The sequence below is a fragment of the Micromesistius poutassou genome (genome assembly GCF_964030765.1).
Source record: "Micromesistius poutassou genome assembly, chromosome: 14".
Taxonomy (NCBI): Eukaryota; Metazoa; Chordata; class Actinopteri; order Gadiformes; family Gadidae; genus Micromesistius; species Micromesistius poutassou.
This window is the reverse complement of record NC_140284.1, coordinates 14132118-14158755: the sequence shown is the minus strand read 5'-3', so window position 1 is coordinate 14158755 and position 26638 is coordinate 14132118. Positions and strand designations below refer to the sequence as shown.

The following is a 26638-nucleotide window of genomic DNA, read 5'->3' as shown; positions in this document are numbered from 1 at the left end:
TAACCTATAAATCCCTACATGGTTTAGGGCCAAAATATTTAACTGATATGCTCCCACTAAATAAGTCTTCTAGACCACTAAGATCCTCTGAGACCAATCTGTTAATTATCCCCAGAGTCAACACGAAACATGGGGAAGCAGGATTTAGTTACTATGCAACAAATAGCTGGAATAAACTCCCTGAGGATTTAAGACTTGCCCCAACTCTGACAGCTTTTAAAACAAGACTGAAGACTTTTATGTTTGCTTTAGCTTTCTGCTAAATCTTAAATCTACAATGCTTCTACAATTTTTTATTAGTAACTTTGCCTTTATTTTCTCACTTTCTAAAATGCATTTTTATTAACTCTGCCTTTCTAAAATGTTTTTTTTTAACTTTGCCTTTATTTTCTATCTATTTTACTTTTTACTTATCTATTATTTTATTTTATTGTATGACTGTTTATATGTGAAGCACTTTGAGTCTGCCTTGTGTATGAAAAGTGCTATATAAATAAAGTTGCCTTGCCTTACCATGAAACATGACTCTGCCTTAGCCAATCATAATCGCTTATCTCTTTGTTAAACCCGGTCTCCTCACTAGCAGTTTGTGTGTGCAACCAGGGGTGCGTTCGGATTACACCGTTTATTCAATCAATTCATAGTAACGCACCGCATTAAACTGTCAGTAACAGTAATGGCGTTGTAATGACGGAAAAATGAATTAGTTAGATTACCCCGTTACTGAAAAAATAACGGTGTTACCTAACGCCGTTGTTTTAAACGGCGTTATTACAAACACTGCTCGGATGAAGCGCTGGGAAGGATTTAAGCACACGGTTTCCACACCGCGGGCGCGGTTATCCACCGAGATAATCATTTTATTTGGAAAACAAAACGTATTGGCTTTAATGTTACTTTAATCTTACCGAGGCGAGTCAGACTCCGTTTTGATCAACTGTCCGACGTGCTTTCTCTTTAAATGTTGCATCACCGAGGTGCTGCCGTGATACGCAAGGTCTGCTTTGCAAACCTTGAAAGTAATATTTTTTATTCGCCGTATCCAGGCTAAAATGCTCTCAAACTTTACTACTTAACTCGGCAGAGACGCTATTGCGCATGTGCGACTCTCGGCAGAGATTGTAATGAAGTGAGATGCCTCACTCCGTTGGAAAAACACGTCTGGCGACAATTGTCGACAATGGAATTCATTGTCGACAATTTCTATTATCGATTTTTGTCGACAATGTCGACGAATCGTTGCAGCCCTACTGGGAGGTGACCACCACCTTCCTCATCATCACGGTCACCGTCATTCCCTGAGCTAACAGTGACCTCTGCTCTGTCCAGGTAACCTTCGACTCCTACGACCCTCCGACATACAACCCTGAGGAGAGCGAGGACCGCCTGGATGGGTACGATGGTCTCCAACTCCTGAGTATATATGTGTATATATGAGTATATATGTGTATATGAGTATATATGTGTATATATGAGTATATAGGAGTATATATGAGTATATATGTGTATATGTGTATATATGTGTATATATGAGTATATGTGTATATATGAGTATATATATGTATATATGAGTATATATGTGTATATATGAGTATATATGTGCATAGAATATGAAACAATGCTTAGTTGTTATTTTAATGAACATAGCAGCTTCATTTATACATATTCCGTTTTGAAGATACACGCTTACGTTTCCTCGTTCTTTATAATCTCTCGTCCAATCCGCATGCTTCTCTCAGACTGCAGAGGGAGGCCTCAGGGGAACACAGGTACGAGTCCAGAGCTCTGACACCACGCATTAGAGCATCATCACGCACCGCCTCACAGAGTGGATCTCTAACACCCTGTTCCTCCCTGACCCGCTGAGCAGGAACCCTGGAGGGAGGACCGGCCTCATGGGCCACGGGGCCCTCCCCCGGCTGGGGGCCAACCCGGGGCTGGACCTGGTTCTGACCCGGTAGGCCCCCCTCTCCAACCCCTGGACACATCCTCTCTCAAGGACACTTTGGTTAATAATATATTTGTTTTAGTTGGAGAAACGTGGACCGGTCGGCCTTAGAGTTCCTGGCTGTCTGGGACCAGCTCCAGGAGAGCTGGGCTCTACCTGGGGTGAGTTCCAAAACACGGTAGTCTAGTTCTCCTCATGTCTTTACTGTAGGGCTCTACCTGGGGTGAGTTCCAAAACCTGATGGTTCTCCTCTCATCTTAACTGTTTGGCGCTAACTTGGCTGAGTTCCAACACAGGATGTTCAGTTCCCATCTTCTCCTCTAGGGGCTTGTGCGGTCAGAAGAGCGCCTGCCAGCGGCTCTTGAGACAATGATGGGAAAGCAGCTCTATCAGGACATCCAGGAGAAGGTGGAGGAGGGAACTAAGGTGAGCAGATGGGAAGGTGCTAGTGTACATCCGCACTGAGCCAAGCTCAACATGACCTGCTGCGCTCGTGTCTTACTTATAGAACCTATTGGTCAGAGATCATTTGAGCTCATTTGCTACACAAGATTTTTCATTTTTTATCTGTGAGGAGCTTTCTCTATTTTTTATCTTAAATTGTTTAATTGTCTCTGGATCTCCACAATGTTTCTACATTATTTGAAAAATGATGTATATACTGTATATATATATATATATATATATATATATATGTAGAAACAGTTTGGAGATCCAGAGACAATTGAACAATTAAGGATAAAAAGAGGGATTGGGATTTGTTATGATATTTTAGTCCAGGAAAGGCCGCCGAGACAGGATCGCTTTTAACTCACTTTATTTGGTTAAGGTTTTGGTCTATTGTCTATCGTCTATGAAACAAAAGGAGAGGGATGGTATATAACACGCGCGGAGCCTCTCTAAGCTTGGTATCAAGGATACGCCGCCCGAGAGATTCTGATTCTAAGATGGTGGAGTTAAATAGGCAGGTAGAGGTGGGCGTGTTCTGTGGCTTTAAAAGCCCGCCCCCTTCATCTATGTATGATCAGCTGCTGCCCCCTTGTGGCTATGCGCAAGTGTTACAGCTTATGTTATATGTACTCAGTATTGCCCTCTGAGGTTGTGTGAGAGTATTACTGCCTAATTTGTCAAATGTGCTCAGTGTTGCCCTCTGGTGATTGTGAGGGGAAATTACCTCTCAACTAAGCTTGGTGCTGCTTCATGTGGCTGTGTGAGAGTATTACAGCTAAAATGTATCACAAGAGAATATTATGGCTGAAATATGTTACAGATTGTATCACATGTAATCAGAAGTTGTACTGCTGTCTGCCAGGTGTTTGAAGGCTATGTAGATGATGCCAGGAACACAGACAACTCCTGGGTGGAAGTGACTATCCTGGCCCTAGATCTGGACCGAACCGGCCCTCTGATGACCAGCATCAACCTCCTGGTGAGGAGCCCTGTGGTAGACTGATGAAACGGACCACAGTCCAGACCTTTCAGGCCTCCTCAGTAAAAATCGGTCTCTTTGATCAAAGCGCCTAATAACTGAACAGTAATAGGATCTTGTTTGTGTGTGTCAGGTGGCCCACAGCAGGGGGTCCACGGAGGTGCTGGAGTGGCAGGAGGTGAGTGGCAGGGCTCGTCTGAGTGCCCACCAGAGGAACGGCCTGCGACGCGTGGCAGAGCTGCACCGCAGGAAGTTCTAACGCTCCGCGTCTCTGATTGGCTGGCTGTGCAGAGAAGCTCGTCTATGCCTTTGTCTCCTCCAGGTTAGACTACTGCAATGCACTCCTCATCGGGATCTCTGGCAGGAGCATCCAGAAGCTCCAATACATACAAAACAGTGCTGCCAGGATCCTGATGAGGGTGCGCAAATATGAACACATCACCCCCATCCTCAAATCCCTTCATTGGCTCCCTGTCACATTCAGAATTTAATTCAAGGTCTCCCTCCTCACCCACCAGTGCATCCACGGACATGCCCCCCCCCTACCTCCAGGAGCTCCTCACCCCCCAGACCACCTCACGCACCCTTCGCTCTGCATCAACACACACCCTCAGACCACCTAAAACCAAGCTCCGCACCATGGGCGATGGGGCTTTCTCCACTGCTTCCCCGAGACTATGGAATGCCCTCCCTGACCACCTAAAGGCCCCACAGACTACAGCAGTTTTTAAACTAAACCTTAAGACTTACCTTTTTTAAAAAGCCTTTTGCTAATTTTTATTTTACTGTGTATAATGTATTATGTTGTAACAACCCTTTTTTTCCCTCTTAAACTCTGTAGCACTTTGAGATTTTCGAATGTAAAGTGCTCTACAAATAAAATGTATTATTATTATTATTATTTGCACCAGTGCACCAGTACTGTGCTCATAAGCAGGGCCGTTTCAAGGAATTTGGGGGCCCCAAGTAAAATAATGGACATGGAGGGGCCCCCCCTCCCCAGGAACCACAGCATAGCCATACAGTTTAAGTTCACCCACACTTTATATAAATAAAAAATATTGACAGTGCAAATACTGCTGTTGCATAAACTGTGCATAAGATTTGAACATTTGAACATTAAAAAAAAAAAAACTGTACCATAAAATCCAATATACATAAAAAAGTGCACAATAACTAAATCCAACATACTTAAAAACACACATACATACATACATACATACATACAGTCACATTAACATTTTTCAGTCCTAACAAAGTGAGAAAATAAAACACTGCCATCTTATGCATAAAAAGGATACATTGTTCACAAACAACCTATAAAGATTGCAGGTTGTATAGTAATAAATCTAAGTAAATATAAATACAAGTTTAACCTTTCAGACCATCATGTGCAAATTAAACCAAATAAACCTAACCCTAAAACTGCTGTTTGCGAGCCTTGGCTTCAGCAAAGGCAACCGCAATGTCCTCCATGTCCAAAGACCGGCGAACATCACGCTCAATTGACGTAAGTGCCAGTCCTGTGAGCCTTTCTTGGCCCATGGTGGACCTCATGTAATTTTTAATCAGCTTCAAAGCTGAAAAGCTCCTCTCACCAGAGGCCACTGACACAGGGAGAGTCAGGAGTAGACGCAAAGCAATGCTTAAATTACTGTACAAATCCAGTAGCTTCTCACTGTATATGTAATTAAGCATGTCAAATGGGGAAGTGGCTACATGGTCTGGAAAAGTGTGGAGAGATGAATTGATCTCAAGTGCCAAGTCATCAGCATCAATGTCATGGAGGGTTTGTTCCAATTTTTTGCATCGTTCATGAAGCTTTCCATTCTTTATTGTCTGCTTCATGTTGTCCTTTGAGAACATAAAGTCATAAAGGTCATAAACATCTTTCAATCTTGAAAACCTGTCACTTAGGCTTCTAAGGGCTGTGTCAACCATGGGCAGAAAGAAGTCTCTTTTGAAAGTCCCGCCTGGAGTAGACTGAGTTTCCTCTGTACCTTCATATAGAGACTGTCTTTTCTTTTTACGCTGCCTTTTTTCAGGAAGGGTCATTTCCATATTCAGATTTTCTGCAATGTCTGTTGCATCAGTTTGACAGGAAGCAATCCCATTTTCCCTGAAGTCTTCAAGGTAGTCTTTTACCTTAGCCTTCTGTTTCTGATCTAAGTGTCCACATTTGGACTTTGTAGCAGCTTGCTGACATTATTGATCCGGTACAAAACATTGTACCAGGTCATTGTGCAAAGCAGAAAAGACCAGCAGTCGGTTGCACCAGCAGAACGTAAAGCCAATCATAAGTTGGAGTGTAAAGTCTGTCTTTACCTAACGTTCGCCGTAGATAGTTTCAAACTAAAGGTGTTGTAAATTTTGGTTGCACCACCATAACTTAAGTTTTAACGTTATTAGTAGTGTGTAAATTGTACCAGTGTCGCATTTAATGACGTTTAGATAATTTCAAGCCAATCATTGACAGCAAACAATGTAAACAGGAAGTAGCTGCTACCGGCAAGTTTCCACCTTATCCGAGTGAAGACGCGTTAGCACCCAAATGAGAGGGCAAACAAAACAGTCATTTATTCTCTAAAATTGACTTGGGCGTGAGGTTAAGCTATTTGATGGCGGATTTTTATAATAAATTGCAGCTCATTGCTGCTTTGTATGCTATTCATTGTGTGAGTGTCAGAGTTTTTGTCTGAGTTAGCCTCTACCTGGCTATGCATTGTATGGAATAGCTCTAGAATATTGGTTTGTACGTGGGCCGAAACCAAAATCGCGCATATAGATCTACATCATCATACTGATGAAATGGATCAATTCGGTCACGGACAATCCGTTCCCGACTCAAACCGCATTGAAACTCCTCTTCCCATTGCTCAAAAAGAATAGCCATCTTTGGTACTTAAATCTTTTAACGTATTTACCGGTCTTTATCGTTAGAATGGAACTTACACCAGCTAGAGGGTAGGTGTAAAATATAAGTTATAACTTAGTGTTGCGTTGAAACTATCTGCTTGGTGCAACTGCTATTTTTTTAGTAGAGTGTAAAGTCGAACGTTTGGGCAATTTACGTTCACCATAGCCTAAGTGGGACCTTACATTCTGCTGGTGCAACCAGCTGCAGGTCTTCAACTCACCATGTAAACTTTTAGCAGTGGACATGGTCTCTGAGTCCCCCTTCTCTATAGCAAACGTCTGGAGTGCAGACAATGCATCCAGGATCTCTGGTAACTGGTATTGCACCACCTTCACGCAGTCAATCCGAGCCTCCCATCTTGTTGTTGACAAAGGTTTTAAAGTGAGCTGCTTTACATGTTCCCTTAGAACTGCCAAGCGTTGCACAGAGGAACTGAATAAGTTATAGTCTTTGCAACACACCAAAGAAGGAGATGGACAGCACTGAGGACTTGGCAGCATCTGCCACAACCAGGTTAAGTGTATGACTGCTGCATGGAATGCAAAATGCTTTGCTGTTCAATTGCAAAATTCTTGCCTGAACACTTGGTTTATGGTTTATGGCCCATCATATTGCTGCCATTGTCATAAGACTGACCACGGCAGTCAGAAATACTCAGACTGTGTTTCTGCAGGTGGTCAAGCAGGACTTCAGTCAGGCCCTTACCAGTTGTGTCTTCAACATCTAAAAATCCAAAGAAATGTTCTGCAATGGACACAGATGGTTCGCAATTGAAAATTCTCAGAACAATGGAAAGCTGTTCCTTATGACTGACATCAGGAGTGCAATCCATAATAACAGAGTAATACTTTGCTCTGTGTACTCTTCTCACAATCTCTTCTAGTACCTTGTTTTCAATTAGTGCAATTATTTCATTTTGAATGGTTCCACTCAAGTAATGCACTCTTGCCTCTTGGTTTTGTATCCTTCTTATGTGTTCACACATAACTGAATCAAACTGTGCCATCAGTTCAACTTGTGCCAGAAGATTTTGTGAGGGTCATACAACTCACGTGACAAATTATGGCAATCACTCTCCTTATGACACCTTTCCAATGCTCAATCTCGATCCGCATCAAGTCCTGTTGTCTTTAATCAATGGTTGTATTGGTTTGCAGTCTCCTCTGCAGCTCATGCAAGTTTGTCATATTGTCACGATGCCCCTTTGAATATTCGTGTTCTTTTAAATGATGAGCTAGGTTCCTCCATGTACGGAAGCCACAGTTGCTTAAGGCATTGTCACGCTTCCCAAAAACAGTGCAGGCGAAACAGAACACTGAGTCTGTGCTCATGGAATATAACATCCATGATCGAAGAATTTTCTCCCCATGTTTCATGCTTCTCATGTAATTGTCTTTTGTGAATCTTCGAGGTGGATTCTCAGAATTTTGGGGGAATACAATGTTTGTGACTTGCACTGGTCCTTTTTTTAACAATTTGACACACTATCAGTCAAGACTGCTGGCCACTGCGCAGGGTCATCAGCTATAATGACAGTGCTTGTGGTACCTTGAGCTGTAGAGGTAACCTCAGTGTTGGGAAGTGGTGCAGACTCAATTTCTGTTCTGGATGCAGTGTCTTCCACTGTGAGAGATGCTATTGACGGTGTAGCTGGGGGAAAAATGAAGTTTTTATTAATAGAATCCACTGTTCAGGTACAGAATGCATCACTGAGTGTCTGACACCTAGAAATTTGACAGGCACTACTGTATATTAAAAATTCTGAAATGTCCATGGGCAAAAGTGACTGGTATTTACACAGTTTGGTGGGAATTCAATAGTGATTTGCACTGTTTTTTTTTCTTTTTTTCTTTCTAACAATATGACAGCACACACTTATCAGTTTAAACTCTGGGCTGTGCAGGATATCAGCTATAATTATAGAGCTTGTGGTACCTTGTGCTATAGAGGAAACATCAGCACTGAGAAGTGATGCATCTGTTGATGTTGATGAGGCCATGGCACCACTGGATCGACTCTCTTCCATGTCAGCTTCTTCCTCATGAATGGAGGATGAAGTTGATGGTGTAGCTGGGAAAATAATTGAAAAGAAATCTGAAATTACCTGTGAAGTATGTTTGACCATTTCACTGTTAGCATATTGGAAGAGGTCACTATTAACAACCCAGCTCAGTGAGAGAAATTCACTCTACCTTCATCAGTGGAGGTATCCTTAGGAAGAGCCTGAGGGCTGAGAAATTTAAGCAAAGCACCTTGAGGGAGAAAGAAAAGATATGTTAGCATTTCCATATTTTGATATTTAGAAGGGATGCAGCTCCTTTCACAACAACCAAACTAAAACTACTAACGAAAACTACTTCCTGCACGCCTGAATGTCATGTCATTAAATACAATTAACAGTGATTCAGATCTGCGTCTTCCTTATCCCATTAATAAACATATTACAGTATGTAACTATATTCCGTCCGTTCGAAAACTGTTCTAGTTTGTTACAAGCTGCATTGGCCGTCAGGCAGGTAGCTAACATAAACATACCTACCTAGCCTACTTGCTGCGAAATTAAGCCATTTGTACAATTACATTTGTAATTTATCACTTACCACTATCTTGTTAGGTGCCAAGCACAAAGTGTGCAAAGGCAACTTATTGTAATTCTTCGTTTTATTATTATTAGGTGCCAAGCACAAAGTGTGCGAAGGCAACTTATTGTAATTATTGGTTTTATTATTATTATTATATTTTTTTTCCGCCACATTTGCTTACACAGCCTACCCCGATCGCTCACTTTTTACGAAACTTACTAGACGCGTAGAGGTTGACCCAAGATTAGCACACAGCAAATATTACACTGATTGGGCCAAAGGTGGCGCTATACCAACTGCCCAAAAATGCAAACTTTGCACAAGCATAACTCACAACCGGTTTGACCTACACTCATGAAACTTTGCACACACATGCATATCCACATGCTGAACAAATATGCCTCAAGAACCTACCACTTCCGGGTGGTCAGATTTTCCGCCATTTTGAATTTAGTTAAAAACAGTAAATTGCCTAACGATCCCAGGATTTTCGACTTTGACAAAAAAAAAGGTTGCCATCTTGGCAGACATACAGCAGATGTTTCATTGCTTTTTGGTGCGAGAGGACCACAGAAATTATCTGAGACTCCTGTGGTACCGGGACAATGACGTGACAAAAGAAATCATAGACTACAGAATGAAAGTTCATGTTTTCGGCAGTCCGTCCCCAGCTGTAGCCATCTACGGACTCAGGAGAGCAATTAGAGAGGGTGCACGAGAACATGGGTCCGACACAGTCAACTTCGTGAAACGCCACTTCTATGTGGACGACGGCCTTCGTTCTGCGTCAACCGATGCTGAAGCCATCAGCTTGTTGAGCAGAACACAAATGTCACTGGCTGAGTCAAACCTCAGGCTCCACAAGTTTGCCTCCAACAGCCAGACAGTCCTGTAAGCCTTTCCATCTGAAGACTGTGCTGCAGTTGCGAAGGATGTGGACTTAAGCGGAGAGGCTGCACCCACTCAACGCAGTCTGGGTCTCCTGTGGGAGATGGCAAGTGACACATTCACTTTCTCTGTAGCAAACACCATCAAGCCGTTCAATCGCTGTGGTGTCCTCTCCACGGTGAACAGTGTTTTTGACCTCTTGGGTTTTCTGGCCCCAGTCACAATCCAAGGAAGGCTCCTCCTTCGGGAACTCACCGCTGAGCTATCCGAGTGAGACGTACCACTGCCTGAAGACAAATTCAGCAAGTGGAAAGCTTGGCAAGAATCACTTCAGGAGCTGAGACACCTTCATGTACCACGGACATACACATCAGCTTCACTAGACACGGCAGTGCATACAGAGCTCTGTGTGTTTTCTGATGCATCTATCAAAGCCATCGGTGCTGTGGCGTATTTGAAGGCCGTACAAGAAGATGGACAAACTCACATTGGGTTTGTCATGGCCAAGTCAAAACTTGCACCTCAGTCTGAACCAACTATTCCAAGGCTCGAACTCTGTGCGGCAGTCTTAGCAGTGGAAATGGCAGACTTAATCCATGATGAATTGGACTTGAAGCTGGATTCCACAAAGTTCTATACTGACAGCAAAGTGGTCCTTGGCTATATCTAATGAATCCAGACGATTCTATGTCTACGTCCATAATAGAGTTCAGCGCATTCGCCAAACCACAAAACCTGAGCAATGGCACTATGTGCGCACAGAGGTTAATCCTGCAGACCATGCATCAAGGTCTATTCCTGCCTCACTCTTGGCACAGACTGCATGGTTACAAGGCCCTAACTTCTTGCTCGACTCTCCCAACGAACCAGATCCAGTTCAGTCCTTCAACCTGGTCAAACCAAAACTGGACGTGGATATCCGTCCCCAAGTGAGGAGCTATGCCACAAAGCTGCAAGAGAAAAGCCCCAGCACAGAACGCTTCCTAAGGTTCTCCAGCTTCAACTCTCTTGTCCGAGCTATAGCACTCTTAATTCACATTGTGAAGTCCTTTAAGCTCTCTGAAGACATGGACAAGTGTAAAGGGTGGCACAGGTGTGATCTGTCTCGAACCCCAGATGAACTATCCCTAGCAAAGGAAGTCATTATTGCAGCTGTTCAGAGGAGAGCATTTTCAAAGGAATTTGAAGCTTTGATCACGAATAAGCCAGTCCCGATAAACAACAGACTTCGTCGCCTCAGTCCAACCTTGCAGAACAATCTCATTTGTGTTGGAGGAAGACTAAATAACGCTAACCTGGGCGCTGGAGAGAAGAACCCCATAATCCTCCCAAAGGATAACAACATCGCCTTGTTGCTTGTCAGACACCATCACGCTCAAGTCAAACACCAAGGCCGTCATCTGACAGAAGGAGCCGTCAGAGCAGCAGGTCTATGGCTCTTGGGGGAGAAGAGGCTCATCAATTCAGTCTTACACAAATGTATAACTTGTCGCAAACTCAGAGGCAAAATGCAAGAGCAACGCATGGCAAATTTGTCTCCAGAACGCCTTCAAACCTGCCCTCCATTTACATATGTGGGATTGGATGTCTTTGGACCCTGGTGTATTACTGCCAGACGAACAAGAGGAGGACAAGCTGAGAGCAAACGGTGGGCTATGATGTTCTGCTGTATGAGCTCCAGAGCCGTCCACATTGAGGTCATTGAGTCAATGGACACTTCAAGCTGTATTAATGCTTTGAGGCGTTTCTTCGCCATAAGAGGACCTGCCAAACAGCTAATATCCGACTGCGGCACAAATTTCATAGGAGCATGTAAGGAACTTGGAATGAGCCAAAACCAACCAGACGCCACGGTGCAGAGGTACCTAAACCAACAAGGGTGCTCATGGGAATTCAACCCCCCACACACCTCACACATGGGCGGTTCTTGGGAATGTCTGATTGGGGCGGCCCGAAGAATCCTGGACTCAATGCTTCTCGAACAGCACAATCGCCTAACCCATGAGGTTTTGTGTACACTAATGGCAGAAGTGACAGCTATTGTAAATGCAAGGCCACTAATCTCAGTTTCTAATCCTCTAATGGATCCTGATGATCCATTCATTCTGTCGCCATCAATGCCTCTAACTCAAAAAACTGGAGTCCCACCTCCACCAGGAGACTTTACAGATAAAGATCTCTTTACCAAACAGTGGAGACAAGTACAAGCTCTTGCCAACAGATTCTGGAATCGTTGGAGCCAAGAGTACTTGCCAACCTTGCAGTGCCGCAAGAAATGGACCAAATCTTGCAAAACCTGCAAATAGGAGACGTTGTCCTCCTCAAAGACAGTCAAGCTACCCGCAACAACTGGCCCATGGCTACCATCATAAAGGCCTTCCTTGGAGAAGACGGAAGGGTGAGGAAGGTGGAATTGAGGACCACAAATCAGGGACATTCAAAAACTTTCTTCAGACCAGTCTCAGAAGTTGTCTTACTTCTTACTAAAGACTGACGTTCAGAGACTCATGTAGTCTGTATGAGCCATTTCTGTGTTTGGGTGTGTGTCTGTGAGGGGCCAGTAGGTGTCCTCAGTGCACCAGGAAGAGGGGTTACAAAGGTGGGAACTAGTGTTTCCGGGTTCAGGTGTTGCTAGTCGGAAGAGCTAACAGTTTTCGACCGCTCTGCTCCGCCACGCTACGGCAGGCGAGTCAGCATTGGGAAATGGTGCATGATGGACTTTTGTTCACACCGTTAATGGATGTTGCGTATGATCGTTATGGTGAGAAAAATAAAGAAGCATGCAAAGTACCCAACCAGGAAGTCGTCTGTCTCCTTCAGTGGCCGGCAAGTGCGTCAATCTTAAGTTAACCTGTTCTAGCAGCCCTCAGTGGCTTTAAGCTTTAGGTTTAGCCTCTACATAGTCCATCGGGGTCAATTAATGACCTCACAGAGGTCAGGCGGGGAGTGTGTTGCCTTTCACGCATAAATCTGAATGGACTTTTGTTTTGAAAGAGCTCTTATTTTGAAGGGCAGTTTTCACCCTAATGTTCCCGGTCATAGGTTTGTTTTGGTTTAGTAGTCTGAGGAGGCTAGCTGAGTTTGCATAGCTACATTTCTGTGTTCAACCGCATGATTGTATCACTGTAAACGTCACAGAGGCAACGTCGTAAGTTGATAATTTCATAATTACATTCATAAGTTAATGTTAAAAAGTACTATTTACATGAAAAATGCATTTGATATATTTGTGGCTAAAAACGTTTTATTTACATTTATTTACATGAGGAAAGCACCTGTTACAGAGCTAAATGGTAATTTTCGTATTTGTCTTGTTACAGTTTTCACTCTGACCTTGTACAATGAGAAAAAGAGCCACAGTAAAGAGCAACTAAAGCTTACTACGACTCACGTCTTCATTTATAAGGAAGAGTTTAACTAGTTGTATAGCTGCAGTTGCTACACTGCAGTGAGGACAACACAACGCCAAAGCGTGAAATAGATACGTTGGTCCACCTCGCAAAGCGTACATTGTCACACTTTGCCTGACCAAAGCGTGAAGAGTACACGCTTTCTTCCGCCCATCTAAATGAATGGAGGAATAGCACCAACAGGGGGCGAGACTGATCTTTAGTTTGATAATTGATATTTTTTTTTCCGGTCTCGCTAAGCATGTTTCAACGACGTCAGGTTGCTAGGGACGCTGCTATCGTTAAACTAGCAGCTCACATGCTTTCTGCTGTTGTGTTATTAAACCGTTACTTTATGAACTTTTCATGATATCATCTTATTAGAAACACGTATATCTGAGAGCAGGGATGACGTCTTGTAGAAGAAGCCTCAGCTTGAAGAGCACACCTGTTTGCCTGCTTAATGGAGGACTACCAACAGGGGGTGACAATTAATGTCAATGTCAACAACTCAACAAGCAGCGTTGAAGGATTAGAATCTTCGATCTTCCGATCCAACACAGTCTCACTCCGAGAACGTCAAATCCCGACTAGTGGCAAGGGCACTTTAGCGTCAGTCACTGACGGGAAAGGTACCCCTTGGCGTCCCCTGCAGACGGAAAAGGGATTCAATTCACTACAATGTAATGCCATCCAATCGATGTTTGACGTTCAGACCGGGAATGGGCTGCTGCAGCAGCCCATTCACTCCTGTATTAACCCAACTACGGCTCTAGCAGACGTTGTGAGCATCTTTCCTATTGGATAGTTATTAGGATTTTTTTAATGTGAAAATGGCGGACATACTTTATAATACCAGGACGTTTTGACGAGTTTTCAGTGAGACTGTGTTGATTCTCGCCCACCCATCTTGTATTTAATAAACCATTTTCGTTGCTTCGAGGAGGTCTAGTGATCTCCGTATATAATAAATGAATAAATAAATGCACACATACACACACATATATATATATATATATATATGAAATAATGGCCAGGTCATGTAGTCTCCTGCCCAATATTCTGTCGAAAATAATCTCCCGATTGAAATGCATTGGTTTAATTCACTCTGGTTTAATTCACAGCCCATTCACTCCTGTATTAACCCGACTAAGGCTCTAATAGACGTTGAGCATCTTCCCTATTGGATAGTTATTAGGATTTTATTAATGTGAAAATGGCGGACATACTTTTTATTCTGGGTGGAAAATATGATATTATAGTATAGTTACGCTATTGAAAGTGTTTATGTAAACATTTTTAGCGAGAAATGTGCATTTTACTTTCATAATCTTCACTCGGTAAATGTGTAGGATGTTTGGTTTGAAAGTTAGGACGAAGAATATTTCAGGTCTCGACAGAAATATAATAACATGGTTGCTATGACGGTTGCTATGGACGCTGAAACCAGCAGCTCGCATGCTGTTTAAATCATGGCTGTAAATGTTTGTCTTTGCTGATTATGTTATTTCATGTAACCGTGTAATGATGTTCTCTTATTTAACAACTTAAAAATGTTAGTACATTTTTTAGAGCAGGTATGGCGTCTTCTTTCTTGTGATTTAATAGGGCGGGTTAACAGACCATTTTCTTTGCTTCGAGGAGGTCTGGTTGTCTCCGTATATAATAAATAGATAAATTAATTGGGAATTTATTTTCGACATCAGAAGGGGGGCGGGCTGCGCAGGATTCGTCAAAACAAGTAGGCTACAATAATCCAATTTATCAGAATTTTTCAGCAGACCCCCTCAAAAACTGAAACTAACCACGTCCCTTAATCCCTTAAAAAGTCTCATTGTTGTTATTCAATTAGTTATCTGTTTACACACAGCCTAACACACCTATTCGTCAAAGCAAAACACCAAGCTCATTGATTTAACGAGGCAGGGTTATTCTTCAGTCTTCCAAAGTGTAGGCAGCTTCGAATTCTGAGCCCCGGTAGCTAAGACCCCGTTTTCCTATAAACTTAACAACATTGACGACATGATCCATCACCTGCTGTTGCCTTTTTACTCGCTCTTGATGCAGGGAGAGCTGGTTCCCCCTTAATCGGCTCTCAATGTCTCCATGATGTGCCCTCAAAAAGTAAGCCTCTGCACAGTCCTGATGGATATTACTCGTTCCATGCTCCTCAATCCTCTGATGCACATGCTTCCAGGATTGCATGCCTCCTCTTACAAAAGGGCCATCAAAAGCAGAGGGCTTTGAAAATGCCAGGCAAACGGTGCAGAAGAGAGCATGGCTCTCTTCACAGTAACTCAACCACTTGCGGTTGATTCCATCCCTACTACTAAAAATATTGGGTAAGGTTCTTCTTGGGGTTTGTTGGGGGTGATAGTGAAAAAATAATGAGAGATCTTTAGAATTGGGACGGGAAAAATAATTGATTAGAGTCTCCTCCTCATCTGGTTCAACCTCTACACGCTCAATTTCCACCACAGCTGGTCCAACTTCAACACTTTCAGTCTCCTCTTCAACAGGTCCAGCCTCTACACGCTCAATTTCCACCACAGCTGGTCCAACTTCAACACTTTCAGTCTCCTCTTCAGCTGCTACAGCCTCTGTGCTCTCAACATCCCTCTCCTCATCAGTTTCTGTTTCCATCCTGGACCCTAAGGCTTCAATCTTCCTTGCACTGACAGATCATCTTCCTCTATGACTGGTTAAAATTATGTAAAATAGAAACAGCTTTTATGAACAGTATTACCACTACATGGTTAAATGCATCACAATTACATAAATGATGTATAAAAATGAGTTGCATATGAATAATCCACACTTATGTTACACCAACACAGCATGTCTTTCTGAAATAATGTATCATTCTTTACATTACAACAGAGTCACAAAATTTGGTCGAATCCAAGAGACAGTCAGTCAATGACTATTTAATTGGCTAAGTCATTAATTCGTCTGAAATATACCATAGACATTTGTCTAGCTTGTGCTAGCTCCCGCCTAGCAATAATGTCAATAATTGAGCTTTGGCCAACTGTTTTTCTGGCAATTTACCTGCACGACTCGTTGATGCCTGACTTCAGAATAAATCGGTTATTTTTGAGCACTTGGATACATCCCTCTCTAGCATCCGCTTCTTCTTTATTCTGTCCTTTTCAGCTCCTCCTTTCTCCTTTCTCTTCTTGCCTTCCATGATGCAACAACAATGCAAGCATTCCGAACTTGGTCGTCTGTCTGACGTATCTTTAGGGTGATGCCATTAGACGTGGGGCCGCTCATTATTATTATACAATCCCAGGAGTCTTTGCTCCATTCTACGTTAATTCAAGAACAAGCAAAGAAATGAAACTGCAATTCGTTTTTTTTTTTTTTTTTATAACCATGAAAGCTTTTTAACGCCTGAATAATTAATTTAATTAAGATAGACACAAATTAGTAGATTGATGGGAGAGATCAGAGTGTGCAGGGTAACTAACCATGAATGAGATATAGAGAGTAAGCAAGTGGTATAAATGTTGGTTGGACGTTTCCTTTATTGAATAGTAATAGTATAGCCTTGGAAATTTTCGAGGAGGGTAGAGCCTTGAAGTAGAATAATGATGTATAGTATGGCAAGCCGAGTGTGCCACAAATCGACTTCAATGAAACGCGTGCTGAAACGCTAGCACGCGTGCCAGAACGCGTTCCGGTTTTCCAGAACGCGTTCCGGCGTTTCAGCACGCGTGCCCAGAACGCGTTCCGGTTTTCCAGAACGCGTTCCGGCGTTTCAGCACGCGTGCCCAGAACGCGTTCCGGTTTTCCAGAACGCGTTCCGGCGTTTCAGCACGCGTGCCCAGAACGCGTTCCGGTTTTCCAGAATGCGTTCCGGCGTTTCAGCACGCGTGCCCTGAACGCGTTCCGGTTTTCCAGAACGCGTTCCGGCGTTTCAGCACGCGTGCCCAGAACGCGTTCCGGTGTTTCAGAACGCGTTCTGGGCACGCGTTCTGTTAATATGTTAATGAGCTCCTCAATTTTCTCAGCCAATAGATTTGAACCGTTTTCACCCAATCATATGCTAGGGCAAACACACAGACAACATCGGTCGAGTCCAGAGATCGCAAATCTTTCCTGTTGCAACGTTTGCTCAAACTTGTGTTAGTTTAGCGTGTCTACCTAACATCATATCTAACATTTGCGGACATTTTGTGTTATTTTAATAGTTATTTGACAGATATTTTTGCGCATCTTGTCATCTTGAACGAGAGACAGCGAGAGGCTTCAGAAGGGGTGTGCGCAGCTCTAGTTATGCATCGTGCTCATGCTCGTGCACGATTGTCCGACTTATTTTGTGCTACACAGAACCAAATACAAACCAAATCATTTCAATTGGGAGACTTTCTTTGACTTCATAATGGAAGTGCGCGGATAGTAGGCTACAGTACACCCTCCAGTTATGTGTCAAAACCAGAAATGCAATAGGGGGTTAATAGGTTATGCTTTTTATTATGGATACTCTGATTTTTGCAGCAGACTTATGTATCGTGCTCATAATAAATAATAATAATAATAAATAAATAAATCTAATGAAACTTGCATGCCGTTTAAATCATGGCTATAAAACAATTGTCTTTGCTTGTTATGTTATTTTATGTAACCGTGTAGGCCTACCTAATAATGTTCTCTTATTTAACAACTTTAAAAAAAAATGTTAATACGTTTTTCGAGCAGCTATGGCGTCTTCTTTCTTGGGATTTAATAGAGCGTGTTAATATACAATTTTCGTTGCTTCGAGCAGGTCTGGTGGTCTCCGTATATAATAAATAAATAAATACATATATAAATATGTATGTCAATGGTCAGATACAGATCTTGTTATAACGATAAACTACATACATGGTCTACTTATAATATTATGACTAAATAATTGTATATTTATATATATATAGGCCTATATATATATATATATATATATATATAATTGAATATGTTATATTTAATTAATTCAATATTAAACCAATGCATTTTAATCGGGAGATTATTTGACAGAATATGGGGCAGGCTGCACAGGATTCTATGACGCTATGGTGGTTGCCATCGACTACACGACCTGGCCATTATTTCATTTTCTGTAACATCCACGCATATATCCTGCATTTAATACATGTACACGTTATAGGCACAATATTCTGAACAAACCCCCGAACATATTGATTCTATGTTCCTGTGATAGGAGCGGGACGCTGTGATGAGGAACATTAATTAATGTTCACGTTGCAAACGACTTCATGAGTTCAAACGTAAACATTCATTGAAAAAAAATGTTTCCACAATCCACACGCTATTTCTATGCAGTTTCACACGTATGAATAATCTTTGACATCATAATATTTAACATGCAAGTGGTGCCTGGTTGCTGCGGGGGGAAATCAGCTCTGCGTCGGGTGCAAACTAGCAACGTATGGCAAGCCGAGTGTGCCACAATTCGACTTCGGTGTTTCAGCACGCGTGCCCAGAACGCGTTCCGGCGTTTAAGCACGCGTGCCCGGAACGCGTTCCGGCGTTTCAGCACGCGTGCCCAGAACGCGTTCCGGCGTTTCAGAACGCGTTCTGGGCACGCGTTCTGTTAATATGTTAATTAGCTCCTCCCCTCAATTTTCTCAGCCAATAGATTTGAACCGTTTTCACCCAATAATATGCTAGGGCAAACACACAGACAACATCAGTCGAGACCAGAGCTCTTCTTTCGCGAATCTTTTCTGTTGTAAGTCTAAAGATGTTAAGATGTTTTAAATTAGGTGGTTAATGTGGAGGTGGTGAACACTACAAGTACATGCACTTTGACTATACACTATCTAAGCTACTTGACCGAACATTGTGTATGGTAAGTGGCAACTATGATGACATAATTAAAAAATACTTTTATTTATAGCGTATCGTTTATTACATTTATTTATTACAGCATTACATGAGTCAGCTTATTGGTAGTCTGAGTACAATAAAAACAATAAAAGAGTGCAGAAGTTAGATTTAAAATTCCATTAGAAGTAAATTCTGTCTGAAGTATTAACATGCAGTTGCAGGTTTTAGCCTGTAGATGGTAGTATAAGAGGTATAATTCACTTCATCAGTTGGAATGAGACGGATAGAAAAAACGATATATATATATATATATATATATATATATATATATATATATATATATATATATATATATATATATATATATATATAATATAGGGAGGGGGGAGAGAGATACTACTACAAGTGATACTATTGGTACCCAACTGGTAGGTATTGGTACCCAACTGACCAAGCCCTTTAGGAAGTCTTCCATCCCGCTCCTGTCACATTACATAAATAGTTGGTGTATAGCCTATATAAATGCTGAAAATATTGCAGCCAAAATTGCCCCCAAAATATTCACAACATTTACCATTTAACCATCCCTTTTCACATTAAACTGGCCCCTACTCTTGATACATTTGTAACTCACCTACAAACTCACTCATAGCCTTTAATTTAGTGAAACGTTTTGTTTTGGTCACCTTTTTCCTATTTTTTTTTCACAGTGTCTACACGTCAGGTCATGGTGAGGAATATATATATATATATATATATATTATTGGTTAGTATGTTATTACTATATTATTATTAAGTAACCAAAAAGGTCATGTGAACATCAGTCCATGTGTCCAAACAAACAGTGGAAATCAAATGCCGGGAGGAGGGAGAAGCCTGTCTGGGCAGGCTCTATACACTGCGGTCCCGGTCCAACCAGCACCTGCCGACAATCTCCTGATTAGGAGGGAGAGAAACACAGGCATACACACAGCAGGGGCAGGGTCAAAGACCCGCCTGGGTCGTCACACCTGCAACTGAACACCTCCAAGAGAAGTTGTGGTGGATTACAGGAGGACTAAACGACATATGCTACCAGTCTCCATTGAGAGGGGACAATGTGGAGGGGGTCACCACATACAAATGCCAACACAGATGCACTCTAGAAAGAGCAGAGCCGGCTGTACTTGCTAAGGAGGCCAAGCTCCTCAGGATGTTTCGCCAGTCTGTCATTGTACTCTCCTACAGTATATGCTGTTGTGGGGAGGCAGCGTTAAGAAGATGGATACTGGGCGACTGGACAGGTTGTTAAGGAAAGCTGGCTATGTTTTGGGTATAGAACTGAAGTGCATCACTTCAATAGCAGAGAAAAGAAGACTGAAATGGATGATGGCAATCCTGGATAATGACCCCCACTGTACAACACATTCAAATTCATACTCTTGTTCTTTCCATATTTATATAATATGTTCCACATTCAAATTTAACAACAAGCCATACTTACAGTGATTATGTCCTGCACTGTTTCACTTTACACTACCACCATTGCACATACTGGTCAATATTTCACATCATCAGTATCTATCAGGCCTAGTAATCACTCCACATGCTGTTTACTCTTTACTTTTATGTACCTGAGAGTGATTTGATTTATTTTACGTCTGATATATGTGTGTGTATGAAATTTCGTTGGACCACCCTTACCTTGATTGCTGAACAAATTCACTTGGCATTGCTTCAATAGGCTACTGCAAGGTCTAAAGAATTATTTCCGTCAAGTGTTCAATTCAATTCATTTTTCACCCTGATCTTGTAGGCTATGGATGATGGGAGAGTCGGACCACAGCGCAAAGCCTTCTCCAACACATCCCAAAGATTCTCAGGACTATGTGGTAGCCATGTATGAAAAGGACGTGTCATGCTCCCTGAACCACTCTTTCATGAGCCAGATGAATCTTGGAGTCATTGTCTTGAAATATTTCCATGCCATCAGGGAAGAAAAGATCCATTGATGGAATAACCTCTATCTATCTATCTATCTATCTATCTATCTATCTATCTATCTATCTATCTATCTAAATGCTGATGGTTAAGGTTAGACATAAAGTATTCCAATACCTCATGTCCAGTTAGTCGTTATTTTAAAAGCTGTTTGACTGATCATTTTATAAATAAATAAATGGAATAAAAAGAGCATCTATGTTTATTTATAGCGTAGCGTTTATTTCTGCATGACACGAGTCATCTTATTGGTCTGTTTGGAGTCCATTAACCATAGAAGATCACAGAAGTAGGATTCCATGCTGACCTCAAGGGCCACTGAGAGAGTCAACTGTATGGGAATCTCCCCCGCTAGCATGGTCAATGATGGCCTATTGAGCAACAAATTAGCAGTAGCGGTGGATGCTCAGCATTAGGGGTGGATGTAGACCACGAGCAGCCCAAGTGGTGGATCAGCAGAACCTGCTGAAGGAGCTGCAAAGATGGTGGATGTAGAGCAGAGTTTGGCCAAACTAATGCTCAGCGCCTACCACGGCCCTTCTCTTTTCACTGGTCCCCCATGAATTCAGAAATTGAATGTGGCCCGTTCTTATACTGTACATTTTACCCACACAGTTAACACATGTCAGAAATATCATTAATTTAACTAAAGACTATAGGATTGGGTACTAATAGCATGACAGAAGTCTTTGGGAATCACAGGGGATTTATGTTCTAAAAACACAATTGTTCTCTAACTTTCAATTGTTGGCCCTTGATGGCTTATATTGATGTAAATGAGGTCAGCAGCAGTAGAGGATCAGGGGATTTATATAGAGGGCCAGCAGCAGAGGTGCCCCCCAACCCCTAGCTACTCATAAATGGGGACTGTGTGGAAAGGGTTTCAGACTTTAGATTCCTGGGCACACACATCAAAGAGGATCTCTCCTGGATCACAGTAGTCAAGAAGGCCCAGCAGCGATTTTCTGAGGATCCTCAGGAAAAACAACCTGGAGGAGATGCTGGTATCTTTCTACTGCTGCTCCATCGAGCTAGCTAGCTGCTCTGAAAATCGCTGCCTGGGCAGGGTAGCCAACATCCTAAAAGACCCTTCCCACCCTGGACACAACCTGTTCCACCCCTCATGGTTCCACCTGGTATAGGTCTCTCAAAGCTCGAACAAACAGACTCAGAGACAGCTACTATTTTATTTGTTTTCTAGAGAGCGCCTAGTCAGTCCCCAGCAGGTGTTGGTAGACCAGCCCGGGATGCCATCAAGGTAAATAATTGTCATTCTACCACCCAACACATGCATTGTTCACATGTCCCTCACCCAACCATCAGCATTACTTATCCAGGATCAACTTATCCTGGGTTAACATCATATGGCTAACAATTTTCAATTACAATCACACAGGCATCTCTGGCCTACATGAAGCAACAAGAGAAAAATATATATACACAGTGGTAGGCATAAGTTTAGGCACCCGTGCTAAAGTTGAGTAAAAAGAGCAATAAAAATTGATCTTAATATCTTAATTAAACAAATGAGGAAAAATCCAACCTTTAAGGATACCAATTTGCTTTGTGAATGAATAATGTATCGTTAATAAATAAATGTTCTCCATTAAAAAAGTATAGACACCCCTATGTTAAATTCCCATAGAGGCAGGCAGATTCTTATTTTTAAAAGCCAGTTATTTCATGGATCCAGGATACTATGCATCCTGATGAAGTCACCTAGGCCTTTGGAATTAAAATAGCCCCACATCATCACATACCCTTCACCATACCTAGAGAATGGCATGGTTCTCTTCAGTTAGCCTTATAGCTGTTAGTTAGCCTAATGATTTCTCAATGCAAATCAAACCAGCTAATAGGCTAACTGAAATAAAACCATGCCAATCTCTAGGTATGGCGAAGGGTATGTGATGATGTTAGCGGGAGATCATTTTAAATCTAAAAACATGGTAAAATGCACCAGAATGCCGGCAATTGCATGTACTTCTTTGAAAATGTTCTGGGGGAGGACCCCCAGACCTCCCGCCAAAATATGTCCCCCACACTCAAAATGCCACTGACGCCCTTGAAGATCTTAGATCTTACGCCAAACTGTTATTTATGAGGCATCAAGATGTTTGGTCCCGTGCTGTCTAGGTGGAGCTCGACCACAGGGAACCTTGTGACAGTGTCTGGGAACATCATGGGAGTATTTAGGTTTAGTTAGTCTTGGTTTAGTCAAATATGAAGGTTGCTCATATGAAAAGGGAAAAAAGTGAATGAACGGGATTGTACGGATTCGGATGAACGAAGTGCATAACTAATGCATTTGTCTGTATCATTGATCCCCAGCCTATAATTCTATTTCTATTTTTATCTTTTTTGTTCAAGAGATGAATTCTTCATCATTGATGATGACCTGTCATCTGGATCGGATGTCGAGGAACCTCTGGCTGCCTCTGTGTCTGACCTAACAGCTGTAAGATCATAAAGTGTATTAGACTGTTACAGACGGTTATTGTACTCTCCATGTGATATTGTCATGATCTGTGTGAATTTCATTACACCACACAGTAATTGTTGTTTTTTTGTTACTCATAATAGGTTAGCCTTGATCAGCTGCTCTTGAGGTTTGCCATGGAGAACGTCAACGCAGAGCGGCCGTTGACGGTGGCTGTACGCCGGCAGCATGTCCTAAAAAGTGCATTCTCCGTGCTGAGCCGTTCATACTTTGAGTGGCAAAGAGAACCCCGTATCGAATTTCTTAATGAAATGGCGGACGACTACGGTGGTCCCAGGAGGGAATTCCAAAGGTAATGTCCAAATGCTGCTTGAAGTAATGTGTTACTTTAGTATTTTACTTTTCTATTGTTCTGGTTACATCCCTTTTTCCCTTTTCACTATCAAATGACTTTTCCCCTGTGCTCTGCTTTACAGACTCCTAATGACGGCCATTCAGGGCACCCTCTGGGTTTTTGAGGGACGCTCGAATGAGCTATTTTTCTCGTATGACCTTCGTGCCCTTGACCAACAAAAGTATTTCAAGGCGGGGAAACTGACCGCTTGGTCAGTGGCCCACGGTGGCCCGGGGCCCCGGTCAATAAGCAGGGCTGTTTACCTGCTTATGTGTGGCCAGTCAGCACCCCTAAGTGACCTAGACATAGGGGTGCTGCTCGACGAGGAGAAAGGGGGCAAACTGCAACAGGTGACGTCAATGAAATTATGTCATGTGTGTTGTAATGATAAAGTAAAGACAACAATTACTTTAGAGGATGTCTTATTTTGTTTTTCATAGAAAAATGTAGATATTTGCATTATTGCACAGCATACCAACAAAGGAAATTGAAGACCAACCTTTTTTTTCTTTGTTCATTTTGAAAAGTTGAAGGCCTGTCGCACGGAGGAGGACCTGCAGCGACTAAAGGGATCCTGTGGGGACTGGGTCTCTGACTGCGGGGTGCCCTCCTTCTACACCTCGACTTTGCAGGACATGCCTCAAGTCATTGAGAGGGTAGTGGCCAACTACTGTTTCCATCGGTAAGAAAGAATGAAAATACCATAACATATCATGGAGTGTAGTGGCAGACAGTTAAGAAAACAACATGTTTGTGTTTGTGTGTCAGGAGGGCAGTGTGCGAGTGTCGAGTTCCCAAGTTTTGAACTTTTGATTGTAGACATTTCAATTGTCAATTAAACCGTAGTAAATGAAATTAGCAAGAATTAAGGCTGCTACAATAATTAACATTATTAAAAAGTAATAAACGTCATCTGACGAGGTATAACATTTTCAAACCCCTCCTCCAACAAAGCCTATGAGTTTTTTCAAGTGCAGGCCTTCTTCATGTGTTTCTATCACCATCTCATCAACAGAGTGGCCAGTATGGTGCAGCAGTATACTGCTGGGTTGAACTCCTGTGGCCATTTTTTCGACCTCGTCTCTGCAAATTGGCAGCAGTTTCTGCCAATTTTCTGCTCAACGGGGGGAAATTGACCCGGCAGACCTTCAGAGGCCTATTCCAGACAGATTGGAGCCCTGAGGGCAGCAATGACAGGGAGGAGGAGGAGGAGGAAACCATCTTCCAGTATGATGACTGGCTCATCAAAGTTGAAGGTGGGTTAATACATTTGATTCTCAATTGGACGTCAATGATTGATCGCTAGGGCAGGAGAAGTTTTATTGCTATCTCGCTATCATTCATTGACAAAAGTAAAGGAGCCACATTTGTATAAAAAGGGAAAGAAGTTAAAACCATAACCTGCATGTTCCCGCTGGGTCCCAAAGCCTGACAACAAATGCTGCCAATGAAGACAATTTGTATTTTTGGAACTGACCAAACTTTACTATATAGATAGCCATCTATCTCCAGTATCGTTGGTATATTGACAAGTTGATAGAATTCTCACATAAGCTTTGCAATAACAATGACACTAACGTGCTTTGCAAACAAAGTAACACTACGTATATGCCAACAGAGGGAGAGGTGGATGCCACCTTCGAAGACCTCTTGGTCTTGGTCACTGGAGCCGATCATCCTCCAGCCCTGGGCTTCCCGAGGAAATGCGAGGTGCATTTCTTCGACCAGGAGCCAGGGACAAGGCGGCTTCCCTATGCCTCCACCTGTGCCCTCTTCCTCTACCTTCCAAGAGGTGTTAGGGAGGAGGAGGATTTTGCTGACATGATGAGCACAGCTCTTGTCGGATCCCTGGGGTTTGGGAAGGTTTAACCTGACCAAACCCCTCCTCCTTTGGAGACAGGACTCCGCCCCCTCCTCCCTTGGAGACAGGACTCCTCCCCTTCCTCCCTTGGAGACAGGACTCCACCCCCTCTTCCCTTGGAGACAGGACTCCGCCCCCTCCTCCCTTGGAGACAGGACTCCACCCCCTCCTCCCTTGGAGACAGGACTCCTCCCCTTCTCCCTTGGAGACAGGACTCCACCCCCTCAACGGCTATGCAGACTATCTTTACTCCTGATGCTGGTCTGCTACCTCCAGATGCTGATCCTCTACACACACCCGTTCTGCTGGGCCACAAGCACCTGCTGCTAATGTTGTTTTTTTTGCTCGACTGGCCAGAGAGGGTAGACTCTGTTCCACAGAACAAAACAACAAGCTGACTTGTTCCCTTTCTCATATTTGGTGTGTATGTGTGAATGAGGGTGGCTCATTCTGTGCAATTCAGAAGGTAGAGACAGGTAAATTGTCTTTCATATTTTATTCTTGTACATAATAACCAGTGTAAGAATGTAATTAATGCACTCTAACTCTGTCTTGAAGTCATCTGAGCCATTCACACAAAGACTCATTGTAATTAGCACAGCCTATGGACACCTCAGAATCAAAGAAGTTAGAATTGTGATACTGAAATGATCTGCAAGTGTATTTCTGGATGTAACATACTGATATTTGGTCTTGAGTTAATCCTTGTAATGTGGACAGCAGTCTGATTCATGGTTTTATGGCAATCTTATGCATATGCATAGTTGTGGCCTATGTATTATGTACAATGTGTAAAGCTGAACTTCACACCTTAGTCACACATCAGTTGACCAATCACAAGTCAGCTGGTTGGATGGGCAGTGCCCTAGCTTGAGACAAAGACCAGATTTGTATGAATCACTTTACATTACTTTTGAAAAACTGATCCTGAAGTCCTTGGTATTGTCTCTTCTCTATTGGCCTCTGCGGGAGTGT

At 42.6% G+C, this 26638-nt stretch overlaps 1 protein-coding gene and 1 pseudogene across 2 annotated transcripts in view; both read left to right on the top strand.

Moving 5' to 3' along the window:
- Positions 1-3636, top strand: part of LOC311358220 (transient receptor potential cation channel subfamily M member 2-like) — a gene marked incomplete at both ends in the record, with an annotated part of 33404 nt that extends 29768 nt beyond the window's left edge. Inside the window, 7 exons of the mRNA XM_084478224.1 lie at positions 1330-1394; positions 1740-1769; positions 1871-1957; positions 2031-2109; positions 2273-2374; positions 3261-3377; positions 3511-3636. Coding sequence (XP_084334350.1) covers positions 1330-1394; positions 1740-1769; positions 1871-1957; positions 2031-2109; positions 2273-2374; positions 3261-3377; positions 3511-3636 — 606 coding nt within the window. The remainder of the gene's footprint in view (positions 1-1329; positions 1395-1739; positions 1770-1870; positions 1958-2030; positions 2110-2272; positions 2375-3260; positions 3378-3510) is intronic.
- Positions 3637-23584: 19948 nt separating this feature from the next.
- Positions 23585-25671, top strand: LOC311358219 (G2/M phase-specific E3 ubiquitin-protein ligase-like; annotated as a pseudogene). The gene is made up of 5 exons: positions 23585-23760; positions 23885-24152; positions 24330-24484; positions 24818-25058; positions 25421-25671. The product of its transcript is annotated as a G2/M phase-specific E3 ubiquitin-protein ligase-like (transcript).
- The last annotated feature ends 967 nt before the right edge of the window (positions 25672-26638 follow it).